Source organism: Pagrus major, chromosome 22 (genome assembly GCF_040436345.1).
Source record: "Pagrus major chromosome 22, Pma_NU_1.0".
In the NCBI taxonomy this organism is placed as follows: domain Eukaryota; kingdom Metazoa; phylum Chordata; class Actinopteri; order Spariformes; family Sparidae; genus Pagrus; species Pagrus major.
The window spans coordinates 29,330,211-29,357,248 of record NC_133236.1 but is presented as its reverse complement, the minus strand read 5'-3'; the positions used below and the strand labels follow the sequence as shown (position 1 = coordinate 29,357,248).

Below are 27,038 nucleotides of genomic sequence, written 5' to 3'. Positions count from 1 at the left end.
GGTTGAGACGCGACATCCTGACTTTAGGTCCCTCAAAAGGGTCAAGCCCAAGAAACCCTGAATCAAAACCATCCAGAACACCATACCCAAGTCAAGTCCAGTTAAATAAAAATCATTGTGTACTTGGAAGCAGCCTGACGAGCTCTACACTGTCTTTATTCCTTGTTTATGATGACTGTCCTCGCCTCTATTCTGACAAAAAACCACTCACGTTGGGCACCGAGGCATTTACACTCTTATCTATTTATTATTTGTGTTTCCATCTACATAAGCTCTGTTTCCATGGCAACGGGAGAAATAGGACGAGCTGCTGATGAGTACAGGGGATATTTAGATTCACGCCGCAGCGATGCACATAAAACTTTAAATCCCTGATAAGACAGGAAGCAGAACACAAAGCTTTAAAATCCAGAGACGCTGTGAGTCGGCTGAGTGAGCGTACCTGCTGATGGACAGCTGTCTGGTCTTTACTATCTTCCCTCCCGCCAGGAAGCAGTGACTTGAGCAGCTGGGGTACGGCCTTCACTGGAGGGAGATAAGACGCAGCAAAGCCTGAATGCACTGATGTCGAGGACGAAGAGGCGGAGAGAAGAAGAAGAAGAAGAAGAAGAAGAAGAAGAGGAGAAAAACAAGGACGGGAGGAAGAAGAGAAAAGTAGGAAAAGATTAAGTTTTTGAGGCGGGAGGACGGGAACTGAGACGTGTGTCGGCAAAACAAGAAAACAACATTAAGATTCACAAGCAAGAGCACAGATACAGTCGTCCAGCGGCCAAATCAAAAACAGAGCTTATGACATCAAAGGCAGCGAATATGGAAAAGATAAAACAAAGGCAGAGAAAGAATCCATTAGGAGATAAAGGTTTAATCAGGCGTACCCGTCTCTGGGTTCAGGTTCTGGGATATGGAGCTGGGCAGTGTGCGTCTGGATGGAGGAGGCACCACAGAGAGGTCCTGGTGGCTCTCCCAGCCCTGCACACACAACATCCAACACATGTGGCTTAATAGAGCATTTCAGTCCTTTCTGCCCTTTAGCAGCCTCTATTGGTGACCAGAGGGAAGTGCACTACATGTAGTCAGTCACGCAAGGCAGAAATACACAGAAAATCCTATGATAAATACAACATGATGAATACATGGATATAAATGAGTCTCACCTTGAAGTCATTGAGTTTATGAGTGGAGGAGTAGAGCTCCAGACTGCTGGCTGACAGCTGGTTAGAGGGTTAGAGCCAAGGTGTTAGTGAGACAGGCTAACACAGGTGAGACAGGCTAACACCAGTGAGACAGGCTAACACAGGTGAGACAGGCTAACACCAGTGAGACAGGCGAGACAGGTGAGACGGGCTAACACAGGTGAGACAGGCTAACACCAGTGAGACAGGCTAACACAGGTGAGACAGGCTAACACCAGTGAGACAGGCTAACACCAGTGAGACAGACTAACACAAGTGAGACAGGCGAGACAGGTGAGACGGGCTAACACAGGTGAGACAGGCTAACACCAGTGAGACAGGCGGGACAGGTGAGACAGGCTGACACAGGTGAGACTAAAAAAAAGTTAGTGAGCAGTTGAGTTCAGTCGGGTTAGAAGATGCAGTTAAGTTAATGACAGTAAATGTTGGACAGCTTCATGGCACACAGAGATCTCAGAGGACAGTTTAAAGTGTGACGGTTTCAGAGGTTTCTCTGCCCACAGGACTCAAAGCTTGAGCCAACAGAACCACCTGATGACCTCATGACCAGCTTCTGTCAAAACACCTGAACTGTTCCTTTAATGTAAAGAAACACACTCTCTCTTACCCGGTTGATGTTTGGAGAGCTCAGGCAGCGTCTGGTAGCTTTGCCTCTGACTGCCAGCTGTTCCCTCACAGCCACCTCCTACACACACACACACACACACACACATTTAACCTGGCATCTTATTTATTTATCTTACTGTACTTGTTTGGATGCTTTATTCTATGTGGATGAGGATTAACTGGCTTCAACAGGAAGACCGCTTCAGGCTCCTGACCTGTCTGAGTCTGTCCAGAGTGAGGATGTTCTCCACAGCCAGGACGCTGCGGAGGTATTTCTCGATGGCCGCCTCGCTGTCAGCTGATTGGTCGTCCTCGGTGCTGGCAGCCAGCCTGGCCAACATCTCCCTGTCCTCTGGACCATGGATGTCCTGTGGGAGCAGGGAGACAGCATGTAAAACTCCAGTCTTTGATTCATGGTTTTAGATTATTCTGCCCATCACGTGACTTCTTATAACAATATTCAGCATCCTTCACATGTTCAAAGTATTATTACAACACAGCCACAGTCTTTAACAAGTCGCACTGTTGTGGAAATGTTATCGCAGCAAAACAAACAAGTGCAGAACAGAAGAACAGCTGGTCATTTAAAGAAGAAGCCCGCAGAACGCAGCCAGTCGGCATTAAATATTCAGCAGTGCTGGATAATAAAGGGAAGATAAAGGCCCACATACATAAAACATGTCAGTCTGGGGAAGGTTCACCACTCGCACTACCAACATCTGCAAGTCTTAAACAAGATACATCTTTAAAAGCATACTTTCTTTTAAAAGGTGGATATTAAAGGTCAATTTCTAGAACAATTGGTGTATCAAAGTTAAAGTTACTGGTTAAAGACTAATGTAAAACCAGGTTTCACAATAACAGACGACAGCCGACCCTCCACGCCACACCACAGATTATTACAATAACTGAGGATGTGAAAGTAAAATGACTTTTTATTAGTCTTTAATTCATAGCTCACAGTATAATAAATTAAAAAACATATAAAATGTACAACAAAATGTGATAATATGGTTTTAAAAACAGTAACGTATTGCTCAGTCACCTTCCAATAAAGTCAAAACAAAAGGCGAGAAGTCATCGTTTTATTTTCTGCAGTTTTTGTAATGTGTTGTTCATAATGTTCCTTGATAGATAATCAATATAATGATGGATTGATGGATGCGTCAGCAGACGTGTTTGATTCTGCTCATCAGGTTTATATTTTTTAAACAAATATGCAGACGCAGACGTATTTTGTTGTGATGCTTTACTTGACTTTCTGTCTAACAGATGAAGGTTCTGGTCGGGTACTCACTCCTGGGATGTTAGAAACGATCTCGAAGGTGACTCCACAGCCGGGGACGGTGCAGCGCTGAGACATCCTCTTCAGCAGACTCTGTGCAAAACCCTGCCACACCAACACACGACCACATGTTCTCAGATCAGCTCCTTCTCTCAGTTACGTAAGGAAGAACATGAACGTGTCACTGTGTCATCGTGCCTCGGGGCCACCCACCTGTCTCCCAGCGATGTTGACGCAGATACGTTTTCTGAGCACCAGCTGCATGTCGGCCGGGTGGCTCAGCTGGACCACCGTCCTGACCGTCAGGAACACCCTCTGGTCAGTCGACCCCACGCGACTCAGCTGGGGGCACTCGTGCACCGTCGAGTCCCAGGAAGCCTCCAACTTTACCTGGAGCGCAACAACAACAAATTCCCTCCATCAGCCATGTAGCTGCTACGGTTTGGAGAATAGAGACAAGATCTATGAGAGGATGTGAGATGTGAATACTAACTGTCACTTTACCTCTGGATCGTAGTGTTTAACAACATGAAGTTCAAAGAAGTCGTCCTCCTCCTCCCCACTGAGCAACGCATCCAGCCCTCCGGCCAACGGGGCTGACAGACTGGACTGGAAGTCATCAGCTGGAGGAAGACAGACAGAAAGCAGGTTCAGCAGTTTTTAAGACATCAGAGGAATTTTTCCAAATTACAAGCACAAACGACGGAGAGGAACATCGTACCACTGAGATCCAGGAACAGGACGGGAATGTGTGTTTCCATTCCAGGGACAGGAACCCTGCGGAGAAGCAGCACCGTCAGCACACTGAATAAACAGCTCTGTTAACTCATCCTGACGACTCATAAAACAGCTGTTCTCTAGCAAAGCCAAGCACTTATCACCCAACTCATCAGATCTGCAGAGTACGCTGGTAAGTTCAACTGCTCGGTTGAATTCAGCAACTACTGGATTTCTAACAACATGTTTTTACAGAGCAGCTCCAGAGCATGAACATTGTGTTCTTTAAAGCAACAACAATGACAAACAGGCAAATTAAAACTGCTGCACACACACACACCTCTCCACCGGAGCTCCGGGGATGCCGCTGCCAGCCGACGGGACCAGAACGGCGTTGCGTTCTTCGGTCAATGTCAGACGACATTCGAGCAGCTGGGACTCCCTCTCAACATCGTCCTCGGACTTATCTACACGCACACACACACAAAGAAGGAGGAGGCTAAAGAAATAATGCACAAATAATGTGTTTTTGTCCAAATGATTGATTTCACACAGCATGCAGCTGATTAAAAACCGACTGATTCATTTTTCTTTCTGTTTTTTGTTGCTTGAAGTTTTGTGCGTATTGAAATAATCACATTAATGTTTTGATATCAATTTTCATCATATCCATACTTGATAAACTTCACTGTAACTACCAACAGTTCCTACGACCTGCAGCTCTGACCGATCCGAAGCAGGAACATCTCACAAATACTTCAGAGTCGGTGTTTCTCTGCAGACTTATGATCGCTGTCAGATAAACCATCATTAAGTTCTTTCAATGCTTCCCATTCATCCACGCAGCAGTGCTGCAGGAAGTGCTGAGAAAGAATCTATATTTGCTTCATTGTGGCTTCGTATTAATGATGACTTGAACTGAACATCACTGCCACTCGGTTATGACAACTGAATGAGGCGAAGCAGTAAATTACACGGAGGGAAACACATTTTAATCAGCACAATATGAGAAGGGTAGAATGAAGAACCAGTCGGTGGGAGGCAAAGACACGTCACCATTATAAAAAGCGTACTGACAAGAAGTATCGCTGCGATCAATCATTTCTGCTTCCACGTCACAGCTGTGTTCAGTACCTGGTTTGCAGACGATCTTCTGAAGCTGCTGGTCCAGATACTCCTGCCTCTGCGTCAGAGTCTCCAGCCACTGTCCCCTCATCCTCTCCAGGTCCACCTCCTGCACGTCAGCAGACACACACACATCAGTTGCAGACAAACACACACATCACAGTTTACATCAGAGACACACACTCAAAGCTTCGGGCTTGTTTTTCCCCCGGTTACAAGCAATACGATGCAGGTTTATCAGTACGTTTCCAGCAGAGCACAGCTCGATTAGGCCATTTACCTGGACTACTGCCAATGTCTCAGTATACAAGCACCGGGGGAGATTTAATTTAGACAGAGTAGGTGGCGATATGCACCGTTTCAGCTAGTTGCTACTGGACCTTCATCCAGTCGACCTTTTACGTCACAAACCAAACAAGTTAAGAAGCAAACGGTGAAAACATGGATGACTTTTTGGCGCTGTACATTTCGTACGTACTCCACTCTTCATCGTCCTGCTACGGATTTATGCCATGGATGACTTCCGGGTCAATGCCGGCGGTGCACGCACAGAACGCTGAGGCCAGTTCAGGTCCGACTAAGTCGTATACACGAAAGAGTAGACCGACTTTCAAGCGCATTATCTGGGTGTGTTAGTCCGACTTTGAGAAATTCGATTTAGCACGATTTCAGTCGGACGAACATGTTTTCATCGACTTTTTCTAACATCATGTAAACGTAGTGACTGATCATCTACTCACTTGGTAGCTGTCCATTTCTTCATCCTCACCCTGAAATTTTAATGAGAGAAGAGTTAAAGAATCAAACTGCAGATAAAAATGCTGCTGGGGGAGTCTGAGGAAAGACGTCAGGCACATAAATCTCACAAACACAAAGATCAAGGTCATTTCATTTTCATAAATTTGCTCGTCAGACACTTCTTCAACTAATATCAATGACTGATTTCCTCCTCACCCATTGTGATTCACTGCCTCTGGAGGGACGCACCAGCTGGATTTTGACATCTCCTATGGACACGGAGAGGATGGAGGCGGGGATGAGGGGCATGGTGCCTGAATCCGGTACTGAACGCACCTCCACCTGGATGCGACGGGACTGACCCTTGAGGTAGAGATTTAAAGGAGAGGAAAGTCATTCAGTGATATGGCAAAGGAAGTCACACAGGTTGAACCCTGACATCAAAGTAGTTTCATCAGCTCAGAATGAAAGCTTCTTAAAACAAAGACAGAAAAATGAGCTGGAATAAAATATAATATTCTGATATATCTGTGCACACGATGAGAATAACAACAGAAAGGTGTTGGTGCTGATACCTGTCGGAGCTGGAAGATTCCTCCCGTGCGGACGTCTTTAGCAGGAACAACATCGACAGCTGCGAACTCTCCGGCCTCGTTCAGCTCCATCAGCTGCACCCACAACTCCAGCCGACGGGTCACCTCGCTCCACCTGCAGGGACAGCGTGGTCACACAGGAGATCAGAGCTTCACATTATATTAACACGTGCTTTTATATGTTATGATCACTGATGATTTGAGACTAGACTTATCTAGAGCGAGACACCTAGCCTTATAGTATCACCCTCAGACATTTATCTGTGGAGCAGCATGATCAATGTGGACTTCTGTACTGTACTTATAACCATGTTTGTCGTTCCTGGAGGTGCAAAATGTGCAGAACATTAAAGTATTTTTGTTGAAAACATTTAAAATTAACCAAAATTATCAACAGAAAGTGAAGAAACTGGACATTATGACTTGTATGTGATGTGTTGCATGCTAACCAGCTAGCCTCAACCACTCTTGGTCCAAAGCTCCTGTGCTGGCGATGCAAACAGCAACCCTCCCTCAGTGCTCTGAGCTCCCAGTGTGGACCGCTGAGCTAACTAGCTAATGGCAAGATGCCAGTTCTTACATATTGCACCTTTAATGTCTGATTAAACACAGAACTTCTGAGTCCTCTCAGGTTAACGAGGCCTCACTGCTCACTTTTTATAAAATATAACAACACAGCGTGCGGTATGAAGCCTGGAGCATCTGCAGCGGGTGACAGAACGTTCTGTCTGTCTCGTGTTGTTTTTGGAGTCAGCCTTGATGACTTCATTGTTTCGTGTTTGCATCACTGCACCTTTCTCTGAGGGAGCGGGTCTTGGCCTGGATCACTCCGAGGTCCCACAGTGCCAGGTTCCTGCGATGGTTGGCTTGCTTGTGGCCGTACACTTCGATGGCCACGGCGCCGTCGGCTAAAAATTCCACAAACTCCTCTGACACCGGCACCGACAGCTCCTGAAGAGTTATAAGATTAAACAGGAATTTAAATTCTTGTTTCATTTCTGTTATTGTGGTTTTCTTGCAGAGTTGGTGAGCGTATACTCAACTTTATAGGGTTGTGAGAATGTGGAGAATATCAAGGCTAAAGGCTGTGAGATGGTTCGGTTCTGAGGCTGTTGAGAGCGTTACCTTGGCGCTGTCAAAGACCACAGTGCACTGAGGGTCTTTGGAGACGGAGGACGAGCTGGATGGCTCCACCTCCGGAGCGATGAACACCGGCTCCTCCTGCCCCCAGAAGTGGTACTGACAGAAGACAAAGTTGGACAGGTGGCGAGGCAGACCATTGGCCTGGAGGATGTTCACCTGAGGGAGAGAGAGACACTGGTTTCTTCTGGTCTAAAGCTGCAGATCAGACAGTCGACCGTAGAGGATTTCGATGTATTTTAAGTGCAGAACAACGTCACTTTAGAGATGTGTTGCTCTGTAAAATCCTTGTTGCTCTGCTCTAAAGTCAAGAAATGATTTCTACACACAGGGAAAAATGCCTGAGGTCGATACTTAAGAATCAGCAGAAGAGACTTGGTTTTCATTTCGTTTCATCTGAAGAGAAACAAAGCGAGAAACAACCAGGATATAAAGCCGACTCAGACTTAATTAAACTGGTGACATTTCACAGTACAGTGAGCCGGAGAACGCCACAACAGAGAGAAGACACAACAGTGTGACTGGCTGCCAGATCCATTATTAATCTGGAAATATTTCCCCACTGGCAAAACACTGAGGTCAGTCTGAACAACGACTGCATGTAGGATCCTGGCTTATACGTCAGTAAGAGGAAGAAATGTGACTCAGATTTCCTCAATATCTTCTTGTATTTGGCTCATTTATAACTAAATCACATGATGAGCTGACGGACGAAGCTTCACTTGCGTGTTCTTACCACACAGTCCAGCTTGCGCTCCTGTGGTTCTCTGTCTGCGACGTTCTGCTGAGCGCCAGACGGTCCTGAAGCCTCCTCCTGAGAGCCCTCCGTACCCCGCCACACCTCCACATGCAGCCGACCTGCCACCTGACACACACACAAGCCGCCGCACACACAGGTCAGTCGGTTTGGCAGGAAGTCAGCATGTTTTTCTTTTAGGCCTACAATCATCGTCATACTGTCGGTCCAGTCACAGTAATAATAAAATACTGAATCTGACATATTGAGTAAAAAGAAAAAAACTAACCAGAATTGGATGTTTACTAAATTTAAATATCTGCTCACTCTTCTCCCCTTTTATAAGTCATTTTAAAATGCAATGAGTCATTACTTTACATATTTTGTCGTCTTTAACCTGCATTAATAGAAGTTTTGGCCCCGTTTTCAAATAACTATTAGTAATTATTTGAAAGTGAAACACTAAAATGTGATTAACTTTTAGGTTGATATGTCAAACTGTTGCTTATTTACCGGCAGCTGTAAATCTCAAGTTTCATCACAATACCATATTATATTGATTCTTTGGACAACGATAAGATATTTGCTGATATCACAAAGTCTGCTGCGATACGATGTTGATTGGATTCGATACAGGAGCCTGTGATCGATATGAGATGATCTCATATGTCCATTTAACACAATCAGTTACATTTATATCAACTCACACAAAGCAACTAAAATATGATTTGACAGTTTTATTACTTAAATATTATTTTATCAGTGGTTCCAGACATTTAAATGGAAAACAATCTGTTGTCTTTAATAAAAACAAAGCTCTGTTTAGAAAGCAGCTGAGCATGGAGGGAAACGTGACACAGACGTGGGAATTTCAAAATAAAGGCGTATCTTAACGATATGTATTGATGTTTTCACTTTGCATCGATGCTATTGGATCGTTGATCATTGAATCGATATATAGATCCAGATCGATGTATCGTTACACTCCTACTGGCAGATACAGAACATGAGCATTCGTCTGGAAACTGATTCACATGAAGAATTCAGTCCAATGTTCTCTGTTCTTCTACCTGTTTCCTGTCTCCGCTGAGGGGAATATTTCTCTTTTTAGATGCTCAATTATCAGCAGAGAGTATCGGACTGTGTCTGTTTGCTGTTGTGTGCTGGGTAGTTGGTGTACATCAGGATTTTCTAAGAGTTTCTTTTACTGAAAGCAACTACTGATAAGAGTAAACCGTAACAATGAACTGACAGACGCTGGTCATGCAACACGGCAGACTCCACAGAAGAGGACCTGCTCTCTCTGTACATATAAAAGCTCACCTCATTCTCAGGTAACAAAAGCACAATGGTTCTTAGTTTCAGGGAATCATACATCAATAAAAACATTGTTAGATCCCCCCTTAATCCTACGCACTGCACCTTTAATTACTTCATCTACATTGGTCCATAAAACACTGCAGCCCTACTTGGTTCAAAAGAAAAAGAGAATGTGAGTAAATAAACAAACATGGCACTCAAAAAGAGTTTCAACTGTCCAACCGTCCGTGTGTGAAAGATTAACAACAAGCTCATCCGTTGCACTCAGTGGGCTCCTACCTCTCCCTTCTGGTTGATGATGGGCACTGCATACTGCAGCTTGACGTCGTAGAACAGGCAGGCCAGGAACACATTGGCCACGCCGATGAGACTGTGGTTCTCCTGTTCATCGAAGAACGGGTCGGCACGCTTGAAATAGGACCGCATCACCTGTCGGACAGAAACAGTGGAAATGGAGCGAGATTGATGAATGAATCACGTGTTTGACTTTGGGGTTGTACTGAACTCCTGGTTGAGCTCGTTGGCTCATGTTTCATCAGCACATTCTCTGTTTTCTAATCATTCACTCACTGGGTTGTCTTCATCAAAGTCCTTCCACTCCTGGTACAGCTCCCTCATGTCCACCAGCCTGTTCTCCATCTTTTCCAGAGCCCAGATCTGCTTCCCCTTACCTTTACGACGCACCTGGATGGCCGGCTCGCTCAATACTGCATCACGCTGTGAAGAGAAGGAGACAGAAAACTGCTTTTATTCATGTCGGCCTGAAATCCACATCAGAACATGAACAGCACGTTCTGTATATTATATCTCTTCTATCACTCTGAGAGCACAGCAGAGCTTTTCTTCAATAACAAAGTGCTTTTCCTTCCATCTGCACAAACTGCTTTACATCAACGTCCCCACGGCAGAGGTGCAGCAGTGGCAGAAGGCAATTAAGGTACTTTGAAACACTTAAGCTCCTGATTGCAGCAATTTGCATAAAAATTCATAGACCTTCTGGGCATCGAAACTCAATCAAATCTTAAGACACTGACGTGATACGTATAGTTTAGAAACAGTGTGATTTCCTTCCTATCCTCGCTTCCTGAGGTTATTATCATCTCAGTCCATCGTGTACAAACATGCACAAACGCACTTAAATCTGTTAATAGTCATCTGTACATCCATGGGTACACTGCAAACACGGACTGCTAGCTAATTCAGCATACTTTTAAAGAGGTCATATTATGCTAATTCTCAGGTTCATACTTTTATTTGGGCGTCCTAGTAGAACAGGTAACATACTTTAATTTTCAAAAAACACACTGTGTCTTGAACGCTCTGTTTTAACTACAGAGTGACACATCTCGCCTCTGTTCAATCTTTGGTGAGAGTTGCACACGTGCATAACTTAACAGCAGGATGTAGCCAATCAGAGGCAGAGTAGGGCGGGTCATGCCAAGCAAGGTAGTGTGATCTAGAATAACGCCGCTACAGCAGTAGTGACTGTTTATCTGCTGACTGGAGTGTAAATATTTTATAATAAATATATAAATATATATTTATATAACGTCTGTTACACAGTGACACACATAAGTTACAGAAGTAAAGGCTTCAGGCAGTGCAGCAGTCTTTTCTGTGGGACAGAGTAACTATCTTTGGCGTGGACTTTTTTCACTTTGCAGCATATGACCTCTTTAATGGCGCCAATTTGTCAAAATGGGGGGCAGTTGTCTTAATTCTGTCTGAGGGCGCCACAGTGCCTGAACCTGCTCGTACAATCTGACAGTGAAACAGAGCGGGTGGGTCTTTGACTTCTTGTTTCTTGGCTGTTCTGGTTATTAAGTTTCTGTTTCTGTAAGCAGCTGTTCTTTAAATGTTTTCTCTCTCTTAGACTCAAACACACACACACACACACACACACACACACACACACACACACACACACACACACACACACACACACACACACACACACACACACACACACACACACACACACACACACACACACACACACACACAGCCTACCTTCCTGTTGGCATCCAGGTTGGCAGCAGGTATCTGCAGAGTGACCAGGTACTCCGTCCTCTTGTTGAGCTCCTCGGCGATGAAGCTCGCCTCCTGAGCCAGCAGGTTGGCCCGAACTATCTGCTCCTTCAGGCGCCGCAGGCTGCGCGTCATCATGGCTTCTCTGAATCACAAACACACGAGTTTTACAATGAGTCTATACAATCTTTTCCTCCTTCAAAGATTTAAATGCATCAAAGATCAGTAAAAGTTGTTTCTCACCTGTCCTCGCTCCAGCGCCGCATGCGTTTGTGGGAGCTGTGTGACGTCACTGCAGCTGCTGCGCCGGGCAGCAGGCTCGTCGCATCCAGGAGGTGGGAGGGCTTCTCAGGAGTCAGCCGTCGGCGGAGCTGCTGCAGCTCCTGTTCGTACATCAGCCTCTGTCGCTCCAGGGCGCAGCGCTTCTCCTCCTCATGCTGCCTCTCCAGGGTCTGTAAGACCGACTGCAAGGGGTCTAAGGTGGAGGAGGAGCCGCCAGATGATGGATGGATGGATGGATGGATGGATGGATGGAGGAGGAGGGAAGAGAGGAGGTTTCCAGTTCATTAGTCTTTCTTATTAAATTAAAATCAGCATTTATAAGGAGTTCATCCTAAAATTAAGTCTGTTATTGTTTAGTCACCCCCAAATAAGCTACAACTGCTTCACAGGATTCACTCGCTGTGGCTCCAAAAGGCCAATATTTACCTCATTATCTCTGTTTTGGCGAGCAGAGTTTTCTATCTGAGCACTGCAGGCTTTACACAACCACAACGCACTGGACAATATGAAGGTTTGAGGGTAAATACTGAACTTGCACAAGCTGCTTGGAGTAACTTGATGGACATCCTGTGCTTTTGACACAAATGTAAAGACAGGCCTTGTTAACTTAAAGGATAAATCATTATTCTATATAATAAGTCTTGTTAGGAACGATCCCCTGCGTGTCTAAAGCCTGATGTAACTTATTCTTCTGTGCCACATACATCCACTGTTGTGATTGAGTGACATGTTGCTTCATATAATGAACACACACACGGTAGTTTACTGTGAGTCAGTCCAATAAACACTGTCCCTCAAAAATATACAACATTACGGGGTTAATATTGAACTTGTGGACACAAATCTGGTTGTTATTGTTGTTGTACTGGCTCGACGTTTTGAAATCTCATTGTTGTTGTTTTGTTGCTGTTGTATAGTGAATATGTTTCGTCTTGTAACTGTGTTTAATATACTTAAGAGAGTTGTTATGCCTGTCTTCTGCCCAGGGACTACGGATGTAAATTAGCTTATAGCTAACTCTGTTACAGCTAACAAGCTGTGCACTGTCCCTGCCAAAAAAACAAACACATTTATAAACAAGTCAAACTTTTAATGTATCCAATACCTGCAAATCGAACCACAATCCCATTACTGCAGCCTCAGCAGTGTCAATTAGCACATGTTAGCATGCTAGCAGGCTCAGATAAGATGGTGAACATGTAACTGTTGTGTCGGGTAACTACTCGGCTGAGTGCTACAGACAACGTGTCGCCTTCATTGTTAGTTTCGGTCCTTTGGGTGAATCTGTTGACAGTGTTTACTCTTATTTCTGAACATTTTTCATTATAAGAAGTGTGGACAAAAGAGCATGTGAGCGAGAAGAAAAACAAAAAGTGAACACGAGGTCATGGAACAATCAATCTTGCCTATTTTAAAAATGTTACACATGGGACAATATTTATTAGAGACCTGTCTGATGGCTGAATAAACACCATTTTCCTGACCACTTTTCTTTCTTTTAGAAGTCGTACAGAGCGAGTCATCATATCGACAAAGAGGTCAGAAGTAGGGCAGTTTTTCTGAAGCTAGTATTTTGAGATGCTAGCGAGATCTTTAGGAGGTTTGCATCGTCTTTACTGAGCCCATCAAGACTATGTCCGAGATAGAGAGATGTGAATGTTGCAGTGATATTAAAAAGATTGTTTTTAAGTGGTTGAATGCTACTTTCTTCCAAAAAGTCTGAGTAGGGGTTCAAACCAGAAAACATAAGCCTCGTCATCCAAAGATCTCTCCAGTCTGGTTTCATTTGTGAAAATCCTGACAGAGATTTTTGAGTTCCTACGACGTCCATGACCACTTTCAACACCACGTGTCACAGATCGAGCTGATGTATGACAGATTTAAACTCCCGTGTCCTGTATTTTAAGATCATGCAAACTAAATCAAGACATTTCCAGTCTGGACTGTGAACAGAGTTTAACATGTAACAGAGGACTAGTGCACAGGTGCCTGGATGGACAATTCAAACAAAATAATCTAAATTGTAATTTGAATTCCAAAGTAATGTAAGATTTCTTTATAGCCACATTTCCACTGTAGGAAGTCACATTACTCAGAGGCAGTACGCTCTAAAGTACAGGAGCTTCAGGGTGAGGCTTGCAGTGCGATCATTTTCTTTCAGCTGCAGATGAGTTTGTTTTTTTGTCCAGAGGTGGAAACGTAGACAAGAAGAGGCTGAGGGATCATTTAAGTTCCTTCAAAGTTGAATAATTGGGTGAAAAGTTGGCTGGAAAACCGTCTTAAATGTAAACACAGCTTTTAAGTTCTTATGACACAATGTGTGCGAGGCTGTTCACTGTGTAAAAATGCTGAATAATGCACGGTCATTGCATTCACCACAACGGCCGACCTAAAAACTCGCTGCTCGGCTAAAACACATCAACGTGTTATTTACTGTTTTAAGTCAAGTCTTCTTGATTTTGGATGGAGTGAACCTTTATAACTGTTGAACATTTCAGTCTGACTCACCGTTGTTGCCCATTCCTTTCATCATGACTTCGGCCTGAGCAAACTCGTAGCCGAAGCTCAGCTCGCTCGACACGTCGCTGGACGCATCCAGGTCCACCTCCAGCTGGTCGGTGCTCAGACACGTCTTCATCGCAGCGCCACCATCCTCATCGTCACCTCCTGCGTGGACCATATGCCTCGGCAGGCTGATCCTGTGTGAATACATGGGTAGGTGGTGGTTGTGACAAAAGCGAGTGAAAGAAAACAGGAAGTGTGATGTGGCGAAAATAGGAAGAGACACAATGAAGAGTTTGTGAGAAATTAAACACCAAACAGACACAAAGTCGTCGCTGTGCAGGTGAAACCCACCTGAAGAAGTGGTTGTTGCCCCACAGGATTCGGTCACCATGATGAATCTGGACCGGACTGGTGACTGCAGCTCCGTTCACACACGTTCTGCAGGTTTCAACAACACGAGACAACAAAAGATTAAACTGTAGTCGTTCTACATGCTCCAAGTGCAACAAATACAACCAAACTGCCACTGTCAATACAACACAATACATTTATAGATTTTTTTTTTTGGCTGCATTTTGCCTGTACTGAACAGTAGAGTCGACCGTGAACGTGTTAGTGTAACTGAATATCTTGTTCCTGACCAAATTGTGTATTTTAATGTGTGTTTATTTATATATTAGATACATCAGGATTTGTGATGCTCTGTGAAGTCACAACAATCAATCAATCAAACACGTCTTGCAGTCCTCGTGATTCAGGTCGAGTACTCACCGAGCGTTGCGGTGAGGAGTGAGCACCACGCCGTTGCTCTCGGTGATGTCGATGACGCAGTGCTCGGCTTGGATGGCCATCCCGCACAGCTGGATGTCCTGCGAGTTGGCCGAGCCCACACGTGTGTGCTCCTGGACACGGAGGAGAGGTAGGTCACAAAAATGCACTCATGGACAACACATGTGCATGTACACGTAAACAGCACTGGGCCGTATGTGTGTGTCCGGTACCTTCAGGTAGTAGACCAGCAGCTCGTTGAGGGCAGGGTCGGCGTTAAGGTTGACCAGGAAACACTTGTCGTTCACCACTCGGATTCCAGAGGACTGCAGGGAAATACCCAGACTCTCCAGCTGCCTCTGACGCTCCTACAGGAAACATGTTGAATGTTTTAATACACGGGTTGATTTGTTGATTATTCTGACCTTCAGCTGATGAGAGAAATGCAAAGGTAAAAACGAGAAGGAACTGAGCGGAGAACTCTGGGGAGATAAAATTTAAATGTGAGTTTCACAGTTTGATTAAATGTTTTTATTCAGTGTCGTTGTCTCAGTGCCAGAAACTGTTTTCCGTCTACAAACCGACGTACAGTGTGTTTGTGTGTTTGTGTGTTTGTGTGTGTTACCTGTGCAATAGCCTCAGTCTTCCTGAGTTTATCCTCCCAGGTGACCGTCATCTCCTGGATCAGTTTCTCGGACTCCTCCAGCCGCTCCTTCAGCTCGGGGGCCTTCATAGACTAAGAGGGACAGAGGCTGCGTTACACTCTCCACATATCACTGAGTCATTATTCACTACACTTGTGCAGGAAGACGTCATCTGAACCTCAGCCTCGGTGAGCTGCTCCCTCAGCTTCTCCACTTCCTCTCGGAGCTCTCGGATGATCCTGGCATTGGGGTCTTCGTTGACGACGGCGTGGTTGACGATGCTCTTGGCCCGGTCAGCGTAACGCAGGGTGGACAGCGTCTCGTCGTAGTTGTCCGCAGCAGGGCTGATGGTGGCGACCATGGCCGTGCGGCTGTTCCCTCCCAGGCTGTCCTGCAGGTGGAAGCACAGCTGTTACCTCAGTGACAATCCAAAACACAAAATCTCAGACTGCACACAAAATCCACTACTTTGATTTATCTAGAATGTGTGAAGAGCGTATGATTATTGATCGTGCTGTGTTTGAGAGGATCAGAGTTTCTGCAAAGCTGCATTAAACACTATTACAATGCTACATGGGGCCAAATTACAAAAACACTAATTTAAAAACCCCAAATTAAAAACTCAAGGCTCAAAACAGCACAGAGCTAATGAAGACAATCAGCAGGGCCTTGAAACCAAACGGGTACACCTCAAAATTAATTGGTTTGAGAGACTTTAGATCAGTGTACTGGCACCCTGCTGTGTAATAAAGTGCAGAGAAGTCACTGCGGTGGAAACTGTAGGAACGAGGCTTCGTATTTTGCGTACCTTGAGCAGCCAGGTGAGCACGGAGTCTCTGTAGGGAACAAACTTGTTCTTGTTCTTCCCAGCTCCCTGGTCAGCCAAGGCCGAGATAACTAAACCCAGAGTGCTGAGAGACCTGGAGGGACGGGTGCAGAGAGGGGGAGGACAGAGAGGGAAGTAAATAGGGAGGAGGGAGGGGAGTATTTACAGCACAGACATGTAACAGAACAACCAAAAGACCACAGATCATCAAGGCAATCTCGGCCTGGAAACATTTCAGTCAGGCTCACAGGGACGCAGCGTAAATACGGGAGTGAAACAGCTTCCTGCCAAGCAAAGAGATCAGCTAATGAACTGAGGAAGACCAGTGACTGTAGTGAGATCATGAACTCGAGGATCAAAAGTGAGCGTGGACAGAAAACAGTCCAGTCAGCGATTCTTTTTGCTCGGTCACGATATTTAACTCCTGGACGAACAAACTGGATCACTGAGGTGTTAAAAGTCTTTATTGTCATGAAGAGCTGCAACGATCTGTCAGGAAAAAAATGTTTTGGAAACTTTTTACATTAATTCCAAGAAATTTTCAAGAAAAAATGTAAAATATTTGCTGATCCAGCTTCTTAAATGTGAAGATTTTCTGCCTTTCTTTGTCATTTATGACAGTAAATGAAAAGTCTTTGGGTTTTAGGACTAAAAGTAGGGATAGACCAATTATCTGCCAATATTGAGCATTTTTAAGTTTATCTGTGTTTTTTGTGTCTGACTGCTGATAAAATAAATAAAAAATAAAAATGCAGTACTCTGGCTCTGACGCAGCGTCCTCTCTCTGTTAGCGGTCACCACTCTGGTCTCAGTGTCCACAGCACCGAGGTCACAAGTAATATCTGATGAGCAGTGAATCATTTGAAAATGAAGAGGAGTGATGTATCAAGCGGCAGGAAATGGAAATGCAGAAGAAAAGTCCCTCCACATTGTACTCGTGTACAGTTCTTGAGGAGACTGTAGTTGGTTACATTACGTCACTGGTTATTCTCGACTCTGAGACAAAGATTTGTATTTGTCCTGTAAATGTTTATCAGTTCTTCGGTTACAGTCGGCATCGGTCTACCTAAAGAGGAGCAACCTGAAGACGTCTCTTTTGGCTCTGGGATGTTGTGTGATGAACATTTATCACTATTTTTGTGGACTAAAGGATCGATGGTGAACATCATCGGCAGGATAACCTCTCATGAAAACAATACTCAGTTGCAGCTCCATATTAACACTCTGTTAACTCACTTATTGATGTTGCTTCCTTCTTTCAGCCGTTCCCCCGCCGCTCCAGTCTTGGCGGCTCGCTCGCTGCCCGCCAGATCCACCAGACTCAGCTTGCTCACCTTCTCGCCGCTTGTCTGAAACGGACACACGGCAGAACACAGATTTATCAAACATGAAGACGTTAAACTTGATTTATAAAATCTCTCTTCTGGTCATTGCAGAGAGAAAAACTTCAGGCCAGTTGCAACTGAGGAGACTTACAGATGATTCATGGATCATCTTTGCGTTCATTCGGCGTTTCTGTCCAATCCATGTTTTTATGTTTGTTCTACGTCTTGTTAAATGTGGAAATGTACTGTTTGTATTCTATTCTCATCTTTACATTATTTGTACTTTTGTTATCAAGTGAAATTTATTTTCTTGCACAGAGGAGGCATAATACAGACAGTAAAACAAACGTTGTACCTAAATGAACACAATTTTATATTTTAACACATTTTTGCCATTTAAATCAATTAATCACATAAAAATCAAGCAGCGTACAGCATCACTTAAACAGGAATGTCTATAAAAGAGGGAATCATTAGACACGGAGATTGGTTTGATCCTGTGTGTGTGTGTGTGTGTGTGTGTGTGTGTCTTACCCCAGACCGCAGGTCCATGAGTGTGTGCGTGAGGATGATGTTGAACACAGCGTGGGATCTGCTGCTCTCTTCGTTCATGTTTGTGGCGGCCACTGTGCGAGATTTATTTCCCTCTGACATCAGAGACTCGATGTCCTGAACAGACACAAACAAACAAACACGTCTCGTACCCAGACTTTATGAAATCACTTGTTTTCCCCTCAGCAGCACGACGTGACGGAGGGGAAGAGACAAACAGAAGAAATTAGACGCGTTCATAAAGTGCGTTATAGTTACCTTATAGCTGGCCACAGCCAGGCGAGACAGGCCGTCGACGTAAGGCCCAAAAACATTGTGCTCTCTCACTCGGAGTGCTTGTCGACTTCTACAGAGAGGAGACAGTTATTAATCCTCCGGTCCTGTTCTGTTCTGCTCAACCCAACTGCAAACAGGAGAAGATAAACTAGACTGCTGTGTTCCTCCCTCCCCAAAATAAACACATACTAATCCAGCCAGTCTTAAGATCAAGGTTCATATGTTGACGTTCAGGTTCAGAGCACTGAACTGAAAGATGAAGGCAACATGACTGCAGAAGAAAATGTAGTTTTTGCTTTCCAACATCTGGATTCATTCAACTGGCTCAAAGGCTCATTTACATTTACTGTATCCGAATCCCTGTTTTAGTGTCACCTCGACCAAATAGTTCCTCACCCTTTGGGGTCGAGCAGGTCTCGGACCTTCTCGTTGTAAATCTCCATGAAGGAGACCTCCACGGTGAAGCTCTCTCCTTCCTGGGCCTCCTGCACAGTCCTGCTGAACAGGGAGCTGCAGAGTCGAGGGATCAGACCGGGCTGCTCCGCCGAGCCCATCATGGTGTACGACTTCCCAGAGCCTGGAGACACACGGTTATAGCTTACAATAAAAACACCAAGCAGTAAAACAATCAGGCAATATTAAAGAGGGAATATGCAAGTTCACTTTAAGACTGTAATCAGAGTACACTGAATAAAGCTTCTTACGCTGCTCACATACGTCTCATTTCACATAAAATGACAATAAAATGTGTAACATGGATGAACGCACTTCTCTGTCGAGACGCGACAGAGTTCAGTGATCGGGAGCCAAGAAAGAAAATGAGAGATACAACAGACTAAATCATTCAGTCAATAATTAACAGATCTGGATCGTACTGCTCATCATGCTGCTGTGCATGTGACTATAAATAAAAAGATGAAGCACAACACCTCCTCAGCTTTCATGCAGATTCAATAAGGGTAAATTAGCCCTCCAGAGTACGACGCAAGAATAAAGCTCTGAGAGGCTGAGACTCAGATGAGTTAGCAGCGTCATACGAGACACCCTCAATTAAAAAGAAATTAAACTGCTTGTTGAGACTTTTTCCAGCCGAAAAGTGTGATGAGATTCACATTTGGGGCCTTTAAGTGAACGGCAGTGCGGTTTGTCAAAGAGCAACGTTGATCCAAACTCAAGTCAGAAAACACTCAAGTATAAAGATACAGATGTTGTCAAAGACGGAGTGGAGATGCTCACGCTTACAGAGACAAGTTTAACAACATGAACCCATGGCTGCAGTGCACTTGTGTCCTTAAAGGGTAAGTTCACCCAAAAATGAAAATTAGTTGGATGAAGTCCACAAAACATTTCTGGAGCTTCACAGCAAAACAGCGTCGCAGCATTCGGCTAAACAACTGAAGCAGCTGGAGACTTGTTTTAAAACGGAAAAACAACTGAATAAATAAATCAATAAAATAAATAATAATAAAATGGCTTCATGCAGCTCTTATAAGCCTCGTGCATGCACACACCTGTTTTTAAGATGACATCTTCACTGTAGCTTTTAAGCTAAAAGCGTTAGTGCTCATCCGCCAGTTGAGGGTGTAAATATTGTCTTTTCAACTTGATTTGGGATCTCGTGGCTTCCAGAGACATGGACCGGACAAGCTGTATGGAGCCTGGGACATTTTGGACAAAACGTTCTGATATAATGAATGTAATGGTTAATAATCTGTGAAAGCACACATGAGTTCACCGCGCCTCGCCTGACTGACGGGCACTTTCACTTGTTTGCTCTTTCAGCTGCCATAATCTCAAACTCCAATGTGCACAATGTACTTATAATGTCATCCTAAACTGTTAGTGAAATTTATTTGAATAAACAGTTTTATATGAATATTTTCTTATTTTTTTCTCTCTAGCAGTGTAACACTGTAAGTACCCACTGTACAGTTGGGCTATTAGGACCAAGTGCGGCTGAACCGGGAGTATTTCGACTTGTCATCTGGCTTGTAGGGACTTGCCCTCACTGGAAATGTCTTGCATCTTTATAAAAGGCACCTCAGTGACAACACACCTTAATGAACTTTCCACTGCTCCTGCTTTTAATAACGTATCTAACGTCCCATTAGGACCTAAAAGCCTGGAAATGCTGTCTCACAGAATTTTGACATGTCACAGCAGGAAAACTCAGGTGCTGAACGTCACTGACGCTTCTGAAACACGTCGTGGCGCGGCTGGTGGAAACCACGAGCATCATCTCGAGCAGCCACGATCAGCTCCGGCAGCCGTGACGCGACGCAGACGGTGAAATCTGACAGCACCTTTAAATATACGTAGGTCACCTGTTACAGGGCTGTTGTGTTGAACTGCATCAGGTTCAGGTCGCTGTTTGTAGTTACATTACTCAGAATAGTCGTTTTGAAAACACTTTCATTACTTTGAGCACAACAGCTAACAATGTGAAAAGATGGGAAGAACTGAAGTACGAGTATAAAAATAATATAGTGCTCCTGCTAATATTACCAGATGTTTTTAAAGCTCACCTGTCTGTCCATAAGCAAAGATGCAGGCGTTGTAGCCCATGAAGGCGTTGTCCAGCAGACTCTTCCCCAGGCACTGGAACACGACATCCTGACCTGCACACACATCAGAAAACACACTTCAACATCTCAAAGTACAGACTGCAACACAAAGTATACTTTCAAGATAACTCTCGAGAGACAGAACAGAAATGTGAGAACACTTTTATGAGGTTCTTCACATTCGGACCTGACTTAGTGTTCTCTCATTTTCTATCCAAGTCAAGAGTCACAGCCCAGAATAAACATGGTGGGCATTTAGTTCAGATTCAAAACATCTAACACAGGCTGCTGAAAGATTTACTGTACACCCCCTTTACACTTCCTTTCTTTGTCTCCATAAATAGTTCAGAATATCAGCAAACAGTCTGTCAGGAGATAAATGAGTCACTGAGTGGTGAAGCTGCACTAAAAACAGAAGGTGTAAAACACAGGGAGACTGTGCACAGTGTGCCAACCTGCAAACTTGTCCTTCTGGGATTCATCCATGGACCAGAAGCAGTAGTCGTAGGCAAACACCTGAAGAGAAAACACGAGATACAACAGTGGTTTCAAAGAGAAAATGATGAGTGCATGGATATTAAACAGAGGAAGCATTCAATCATCAAATGCTACAATGGAAAGATCATATTTAAAGAATGACTTTGTGCATTAAAAAAGAGAAATGTGTAACTAAATTTAATTGAACACTCACCTTTGGCTGACTCCTGAAGGCAAAAGAGAGAAGAAATACAAATATCAGTTAACCACCGGTGTTAAAATTCACTTGAGTATGTAAACCAAGATAGCATGTTAATGTTCTGACCCATAAGTACTCAGTAGCCATTACTACATTAATATAGTATTTGGTAGTATTTATCTGACATTTACATCCACGCTCGATGCTCTCTTCAAGATTTAGAGCAAAGCAAAAGAACATTTGTAGGGAAACAAAGCGGAGCCCTGAGGCCTCTTTAATATTTACTTAAAGTCAGCTGTTTCCTGATTCAGCAAAACTCTCACCTCACTTTCACTGAGTGACACGCGTTCACACCTGGAAGCTTCCCAGGTAGAAGCTGTTCATCTAACCAAACGTTTCTTCTACATTTTTCCCACCAACATTTTTCCAGCCAGTCTGGGGAGACGAGGAGCCTCGACCCTTCGGTCACATGACTGCTTTTCTAACCTATAGGCCAGTCGTTCCCAGCCTCGGGGTCATAAGATTATTTTAGGCATACATAATACACGTGTCAAAATGCACACGCTGCAGATTCAAATCTATGTTGTGCTTCTTTTTCTTGTGAGATACTTTCTAGTTTTCTGCCTCTGAGAATCTCCTTATAATTAAATCAATGAAGCAAACTGAGAGGAGAAAAACCTGTTTGAATCATGTACCAGTTGCTGGCCTTCAGCCAAATGTGCTGTGTGAAGTGATACTCCTTGTAGTAAAAGGTAAAGAGCTCAGTCTAAAGTCTGTTTTAATGTTTTATTTATACTCATGTCATTGTGTTGCAGATCACACTCTTCACAGCAACATGTTTCATCGTTCGGACGACGCTTTTTGTTCGTCCACGCTGCACAGATGCAGGCAGTAGTTTTGAGGGAGGAATAGGAATTTCCATGTGATTATTTTATACAAACGATTCACTGAATTTACAGAAAAAGTACAGTATTTTGTTATCCGATTGTGAAATGAACTGTAACGTCCTTTGGTTCAGCCTGCTCAGATACTGTATGTCTCTCAGTAATAGTTGTGACTCATTAAAATGAATAACATGTCAATGCTGTGACTTGCTGTTTCTTTAGACGTACTTGACATTCACTAACTGCTCTGTGACAGCTCAGGAAAGTACAGCAAACAACACTGCGGCAGAAAAAACAGCAGAGCTAGCAAATACTGAAACCCTGACATGACTCTGGGTCAAAGACAGTGGGGCACAAAGTGAGAGCTTCAAGGATACGGAGTCAACAGTGTTTTAATCGTATGGAGCTTAAATATCTGTCAAGGTGACTAATCCTCTTTAGCTCCGAGGGAATGAAGTGGGGAATGTGACCTTCTCGGTGTCCCCGATTCACAGGCCCAAATCTCTGCATTCTTACCAGAGCGCTTTAAAGCACAGTCACTGCGTTTCAGGCTCATCCCAGTGCAGCCAACAACAGTATCCCATGCATCAGTCGGTAAACACATTACTACATTCCAGCGAGCAAACATCAAATCTAATTATCAGACATATTCTTTGCTCCGCTGCAGCTTCGTGGTGTTCTCCATCACCAGAGCAGCAGTCACGGTGGAGCAAGTTAAAGTCTGTTGTCCGTGCATTTGTCTTCAGCAGACAGGACGACTGTAACGATGTCTCTACAGGACTCTCTAATAAAATCCATCAGACAGCTGCAGCTGATTCACAACGCTGCTGCTCGAGTCCTAACAAGAACCAAAAAAAGTAGATCTTTAAACCGGCTTCCTGTCCGTCAGAGAACAGATTTCAACATCCTGCTGTTGGTTTAAAAAAGCACTGAATGGTTTTGGGCCAAAAAGCATTTCTGATCTGCTGCCATGTTATGAAGCATCCAGACCTCTGAGGTCGTCAGGTTCAGGTCTGCTTTCAGTCCCTACAGTCAAAACTGAACATGGAGAAGCAGCGTTCGGTTATTATGAACCACATATCTGGAACAAACTCCCAGAAAACTGCAGGTCTGCTCCAACTCTCACCTCTTTTAAATCAAGACCTTTCTGTTTGCCACAGCCTTTCACTGAGGACATTTTAAGGCTTTGAGCTGCACTGTGACTTTTATTTTCTATTCTTGTCTCTTTTAAACCTTTTCTATTTTAGCCTACTTTCCTATTTCTTCACTTGTTTTAATGTTTTGTTTCTTGATGTCTTCCTGCTTGTTTTTAATGTAATTTTTATGCCCCAGTAAAGCACTTTGAGTTTTCTTGTGTCTGAATTGTGCTTCACAAATAAACTTGCCTTGCCTTTGTACTCACTGTCAGGATTTTCCAGGCCACTCTTGGTTAACTCTCACGCCTCTCATTAGTGTCAGTTCCGGCCGCACGAGGCACCTGTTTTTGCCAAAAAAAACCTGACTGTGTCTCTGCCGAGCACGATACAGGACAAAGTCAGCAACTGGCTAAACTGTTTTGTGAACATATTAAAGCTTTTAGCAGCTAAAGAGCCACATCTTTCCTTTAGGAGTTGGTGGAGACCAAAAACAGAGCTAAAAGGAGAGTGAATATTGGACTTTAATTTGTCAGGTGGCTGGAAACAAGACCTGAAACAAATGGTGCGGCGGTGTGTGAGTGTCACTCCATGGCCCGTGTGTGACGTGTTGTGAACTTTAACCAACCCCCCGATCAGGCTGCCATGAGGAGAAGCTGCTGTGTTGTTATGCTACTAGCATGCTGGTCCTACCTGTGATCGTTTTCCCACATCTATGGATTAAAAATAATAGTAAACAACCAGGATGCAAAGCAGATCATTACTGAGCGTTTTAAACTGGGGCACGAGACCAAACCCAGTGATCACAAATGAAACATAACGCTACACACAGAAAGGTCTGTAGCATTTAGCCATGCTAAATAGCATGCCTCGCTACTGACCCGCTCTACTCTCATCTGATCTGAGGTCACAACTCCGTCAGAACATGTCAGTGATCGTTGGCATCCACAGATGTGTTTTTTGAACCGGTGCACAATGTCAAACTAAGCGTGTACACATGACACATGATGTTACACTCCACTGTGGTTTCAGTTTGATCGACAGCTAATGTGATTTGCCACCTCAACGTGACGTCGGGCTGCGTTTCTCCAAAAGTTGAGTCTGTTTCAACTTTGTCACCGTTTTCGTCGATCGTCTGATTTGGTCTGAATCCAGCCGAACGCCAGCAAACTAACAATTGTTCTGGCAGAGTTTTCAAGCAATCTGCATTTCTATTTCTATTTCTATCATTTCCATGTTGCCATTTAAAAAAGGAATAAATATTCAAAACAGATTGTTATATGTGCGATAGTAAAATCAATCATACTTGAACATAGGAACCCGGTCTCCAGGGAAGCCCTTGTGGCATCATACGCAAGTCAAAACACAGCATTCGCTCAGGCAGAAATATCAATTTAGGCTTTAAAGAGAAAAGGCCACACACATGGGGGGTGGGGTGGGGGTGGGGTGGGAGTGGTGTAATGAAACAAGGCCTCCCTATGTGAGACTTGGCATGAAAGAGCAACATTAAGTCCTGTCCTCTCCTGGGCTGGCGAGGACATTCCTGAGATAACTGGCAGAGACTCGCAGCTCCAAGGAGTCAACTAAAGGAGAGGGAGGAGGACGGTCGGTCAGCAAGTCTACGACCAACAACGTACAGGTCTACACAGCTGGACTAATCCAGATTTATTCGGTCTGATAATACACAGCCTCTCTGGGCGGACTGTCACATAATACAGATTCTGTTCACACCAGTTCTCAAAGTCAGGTTATAAAACAAGAAAATATTTGTGATGCATAAACAGATAAAAAGTGGGGCTCTTATCGAAGCCAAGTTCAGATAGGAAAGGTGGTTTCTCTTTCTCAACATTATTCTGCAGGGGCTGATAAATATCCTGCAACAATTCAAGGTCTGTTTATAACGTGCAGTTAAAATGGGATCCAAGGCTCTATTAATCTCTACCATCTTGAGGCCCCTGCTGTATTCCTGCTTGCAGCTACCGAGGGTGTTGTAGCATTAACACCCCCCGAGGCTCATGAAGCAGTTCAGTTAAACCTGTCGGGCTGTGACCTGACTAAGCAGAAACTTTTGTGGAATTGGCTGGTGAATAACTCCCCAACAAACAACGCTTTTCTGTTGCAACGACTAAGCTCATGATAGAGTACACTATTATTGGGAAACTAATCAACAGTGCCTTTATACAGAAACTGATGATTTCCAGTCAGAAATGCTTGCTGCTCTGAATCATTTTCCTTCTCTCACGTGTGCTGCTCTGGGATCAGTGATGGAGAATTGCTTGTCTGTGTTGCACTGAGCCTGTAAAACCTGTTCACACGGAGCCCCAAAAGGGAAGCATACCATAGCTGAAGCGTGTCAGGGCAGAAGAGACACAGACGGATACATAATCACACAAAAAATGCATAGGATTGCTTAAGAATATGAGACTCTCTCTTTCTACACAGAGAGAGATTCATACTCCAGTGACAGGAGAGGATTGCCCTGAGGTGTATTTACTGAACAAAGTAACCTGAGAATGGGCCAAAACCTCCAGGGAGCACCTACCTACGGTTCTCTGACTCACCGGCCGGCTTACTGCAAGGAGGGGAGAGGACTGGACTGCTCTGACAACAGTAAATATATAAGGAGACATAACACATGTGCTCAGTGGGACATTTTTAAATCAGCCCAATGAATGGACAGTTTGCACCAAAACATCTGTCATGTGGAACTATTTTTGATTCATTGCACTGATGTGAATTCTGTATTTGTGATATTAAAAAGACAAAGACAAACTTCTGCACTCTGATGCATAAATTGTGAGTTTATATATCTGAGTCTTGAATCTTTGTCCATTGTCCTCTCCTTTGTTCCTACTCCTTTAAATCCTGGTTTGACTACCTGAGCAAGACTGAGCTGGAACAGACACACCCTTTGTAAAGAGAGACATGATGATGCAGGAAGGACGCAGAGGGAGGAGGAATATGGAAAGGAGTAATAGGAGGAGGGTGGGTGGGGTGAGCTTTAGATCTGGGCTTCTTTCAGGGATCTGGGTGCTAACCTGATGAGCTGGTTAGAGTCTAGATAAACTCTTCTGCCAGTAATCTGAGGGAGTCAAACTTGTGGAGCTCGTATGCTGTAATTA

General features: G+C 44.1%; 1 protein-coding gene across 3 annotated transcripts in view; it reads right to left on the bottom strand.

Annotated features, from left to right (window-relative positions):
• LOC141017586 (kinesin-like protein KIF13B) overlaps positions 1-27,038 on the bottom strand; it is a 38,559-nt gene that overhangs the window by 7,809 nt on the left and 3,712 nt on the right. Inside the window, exons 5-39 of one of the 3 annotated variants that reach the window (XM_073492283.1) lie at positions 21,915-21,927; positions 21,679-21,739; positions 21,185-21,277; positions 19,056-19,236; positions 18,642-18,729; positions 18,366-18,500; positions 17,743-17,855; positions 16,489-16,600; positions 15,859-16,071; positions 15,662-15,772; positions 15,270-15,404; positions 15,040-15,170; positions 14,620-14,706; positions 14,272-14,462; positions 11,725-11,956; positions 11,464-11,626; positions 10,024-10,170; positions 9,733-9,882; positions 8,134-8,262; positions 7,383-7,556; positions 7,051-7,208; positions 6,240-6,372; positions 5,881-6,027; positions 5,667-5,696; positions 4,936-5,035; positions 4,142-4,268; positions 3,806-3,861; positions 3,589-3,707; positions 3,298-3,474; positions 3,097-3,189; positions 2,015-2,167; positions 1,801-1,878; positions 1,155-1,211; positions 876-969; positions 443-561 (exon numbers count right to left, since the gene is read on the bottom strand). In XM_073492283.1, the coding sequence (XP_073348384.1) occupies positions 443-561; positions 876-969; positions 1,155-1,211; positions 1,801-1,878; positions 2,015-2,167; positions 3,097-3,189; positions 3,298-3,474; positions 3,589-3,707; positions 3,806-3,861; positions 4,142-4,268; positions 4,936-5,035; positions 5,667-5,696; positions 5,881-6,027; positions 6,240-6,372; positions 7,051-7,208; positions 7,383-7,556; positions 8,134-8,262; positions 9,733-9,882; positions 10,024-10,170; positions 11,464-11,626; positions 11,725-11,956; positions 14,272-14,462; positions 14,620-14,706; positions 15,040-15,170; positions 15,270-15,404; positions 15,662-15,772; positions 15,859-16,071; positions 16,489-16,600; positions 17,743-17,855; positions 18,366-18,500; positions 18,642-18,729; positions 19,056-19,236; positions 21,185-21,277; positions 21,679-21,739; positions 21,915-21,927 (4,300 nt within the window). The remainder of the gene's footprint in view (positions 1-442; positions 562-875; positions 970-1,154; positions 1,212-1,800; positions 1,879-2,014; positions 2,168-3,096; positions 3,190-3,297; positions 3,475-3,588; positions 3,708-3,805; positions 3,862-4,141; positions 4,269-4,935; positions 5,036-5,666; positions 5,697-5,880; positions 6,028-6,239; positions 6,373-7,050; positions 7,209-7,382; positions 7,557-8,133; positions 8,263-9,732; positions 9,883-10,023; positions 10,171-11,463; positions 11,627-11,724; positions 11,957-14,271; positions 14,463-14,619; positions 14,707-15,039; positions 15,171-15,269; positions 15,405-15,661; positions 15,773-15,858; positions 16,072-16,488; positions 16,601-17,742; positions 17,856-18,365; positions 18,501-18,641; positions 18,730-19,055; positions 19,237-21,184; positions 21,278-21,678; positions 21,740-21,914; positions 21,928-27,038) is intronic. The other 2 variants (XM_073492284.1, XM_073492285.1) reach the window with 2 other exon arrangements.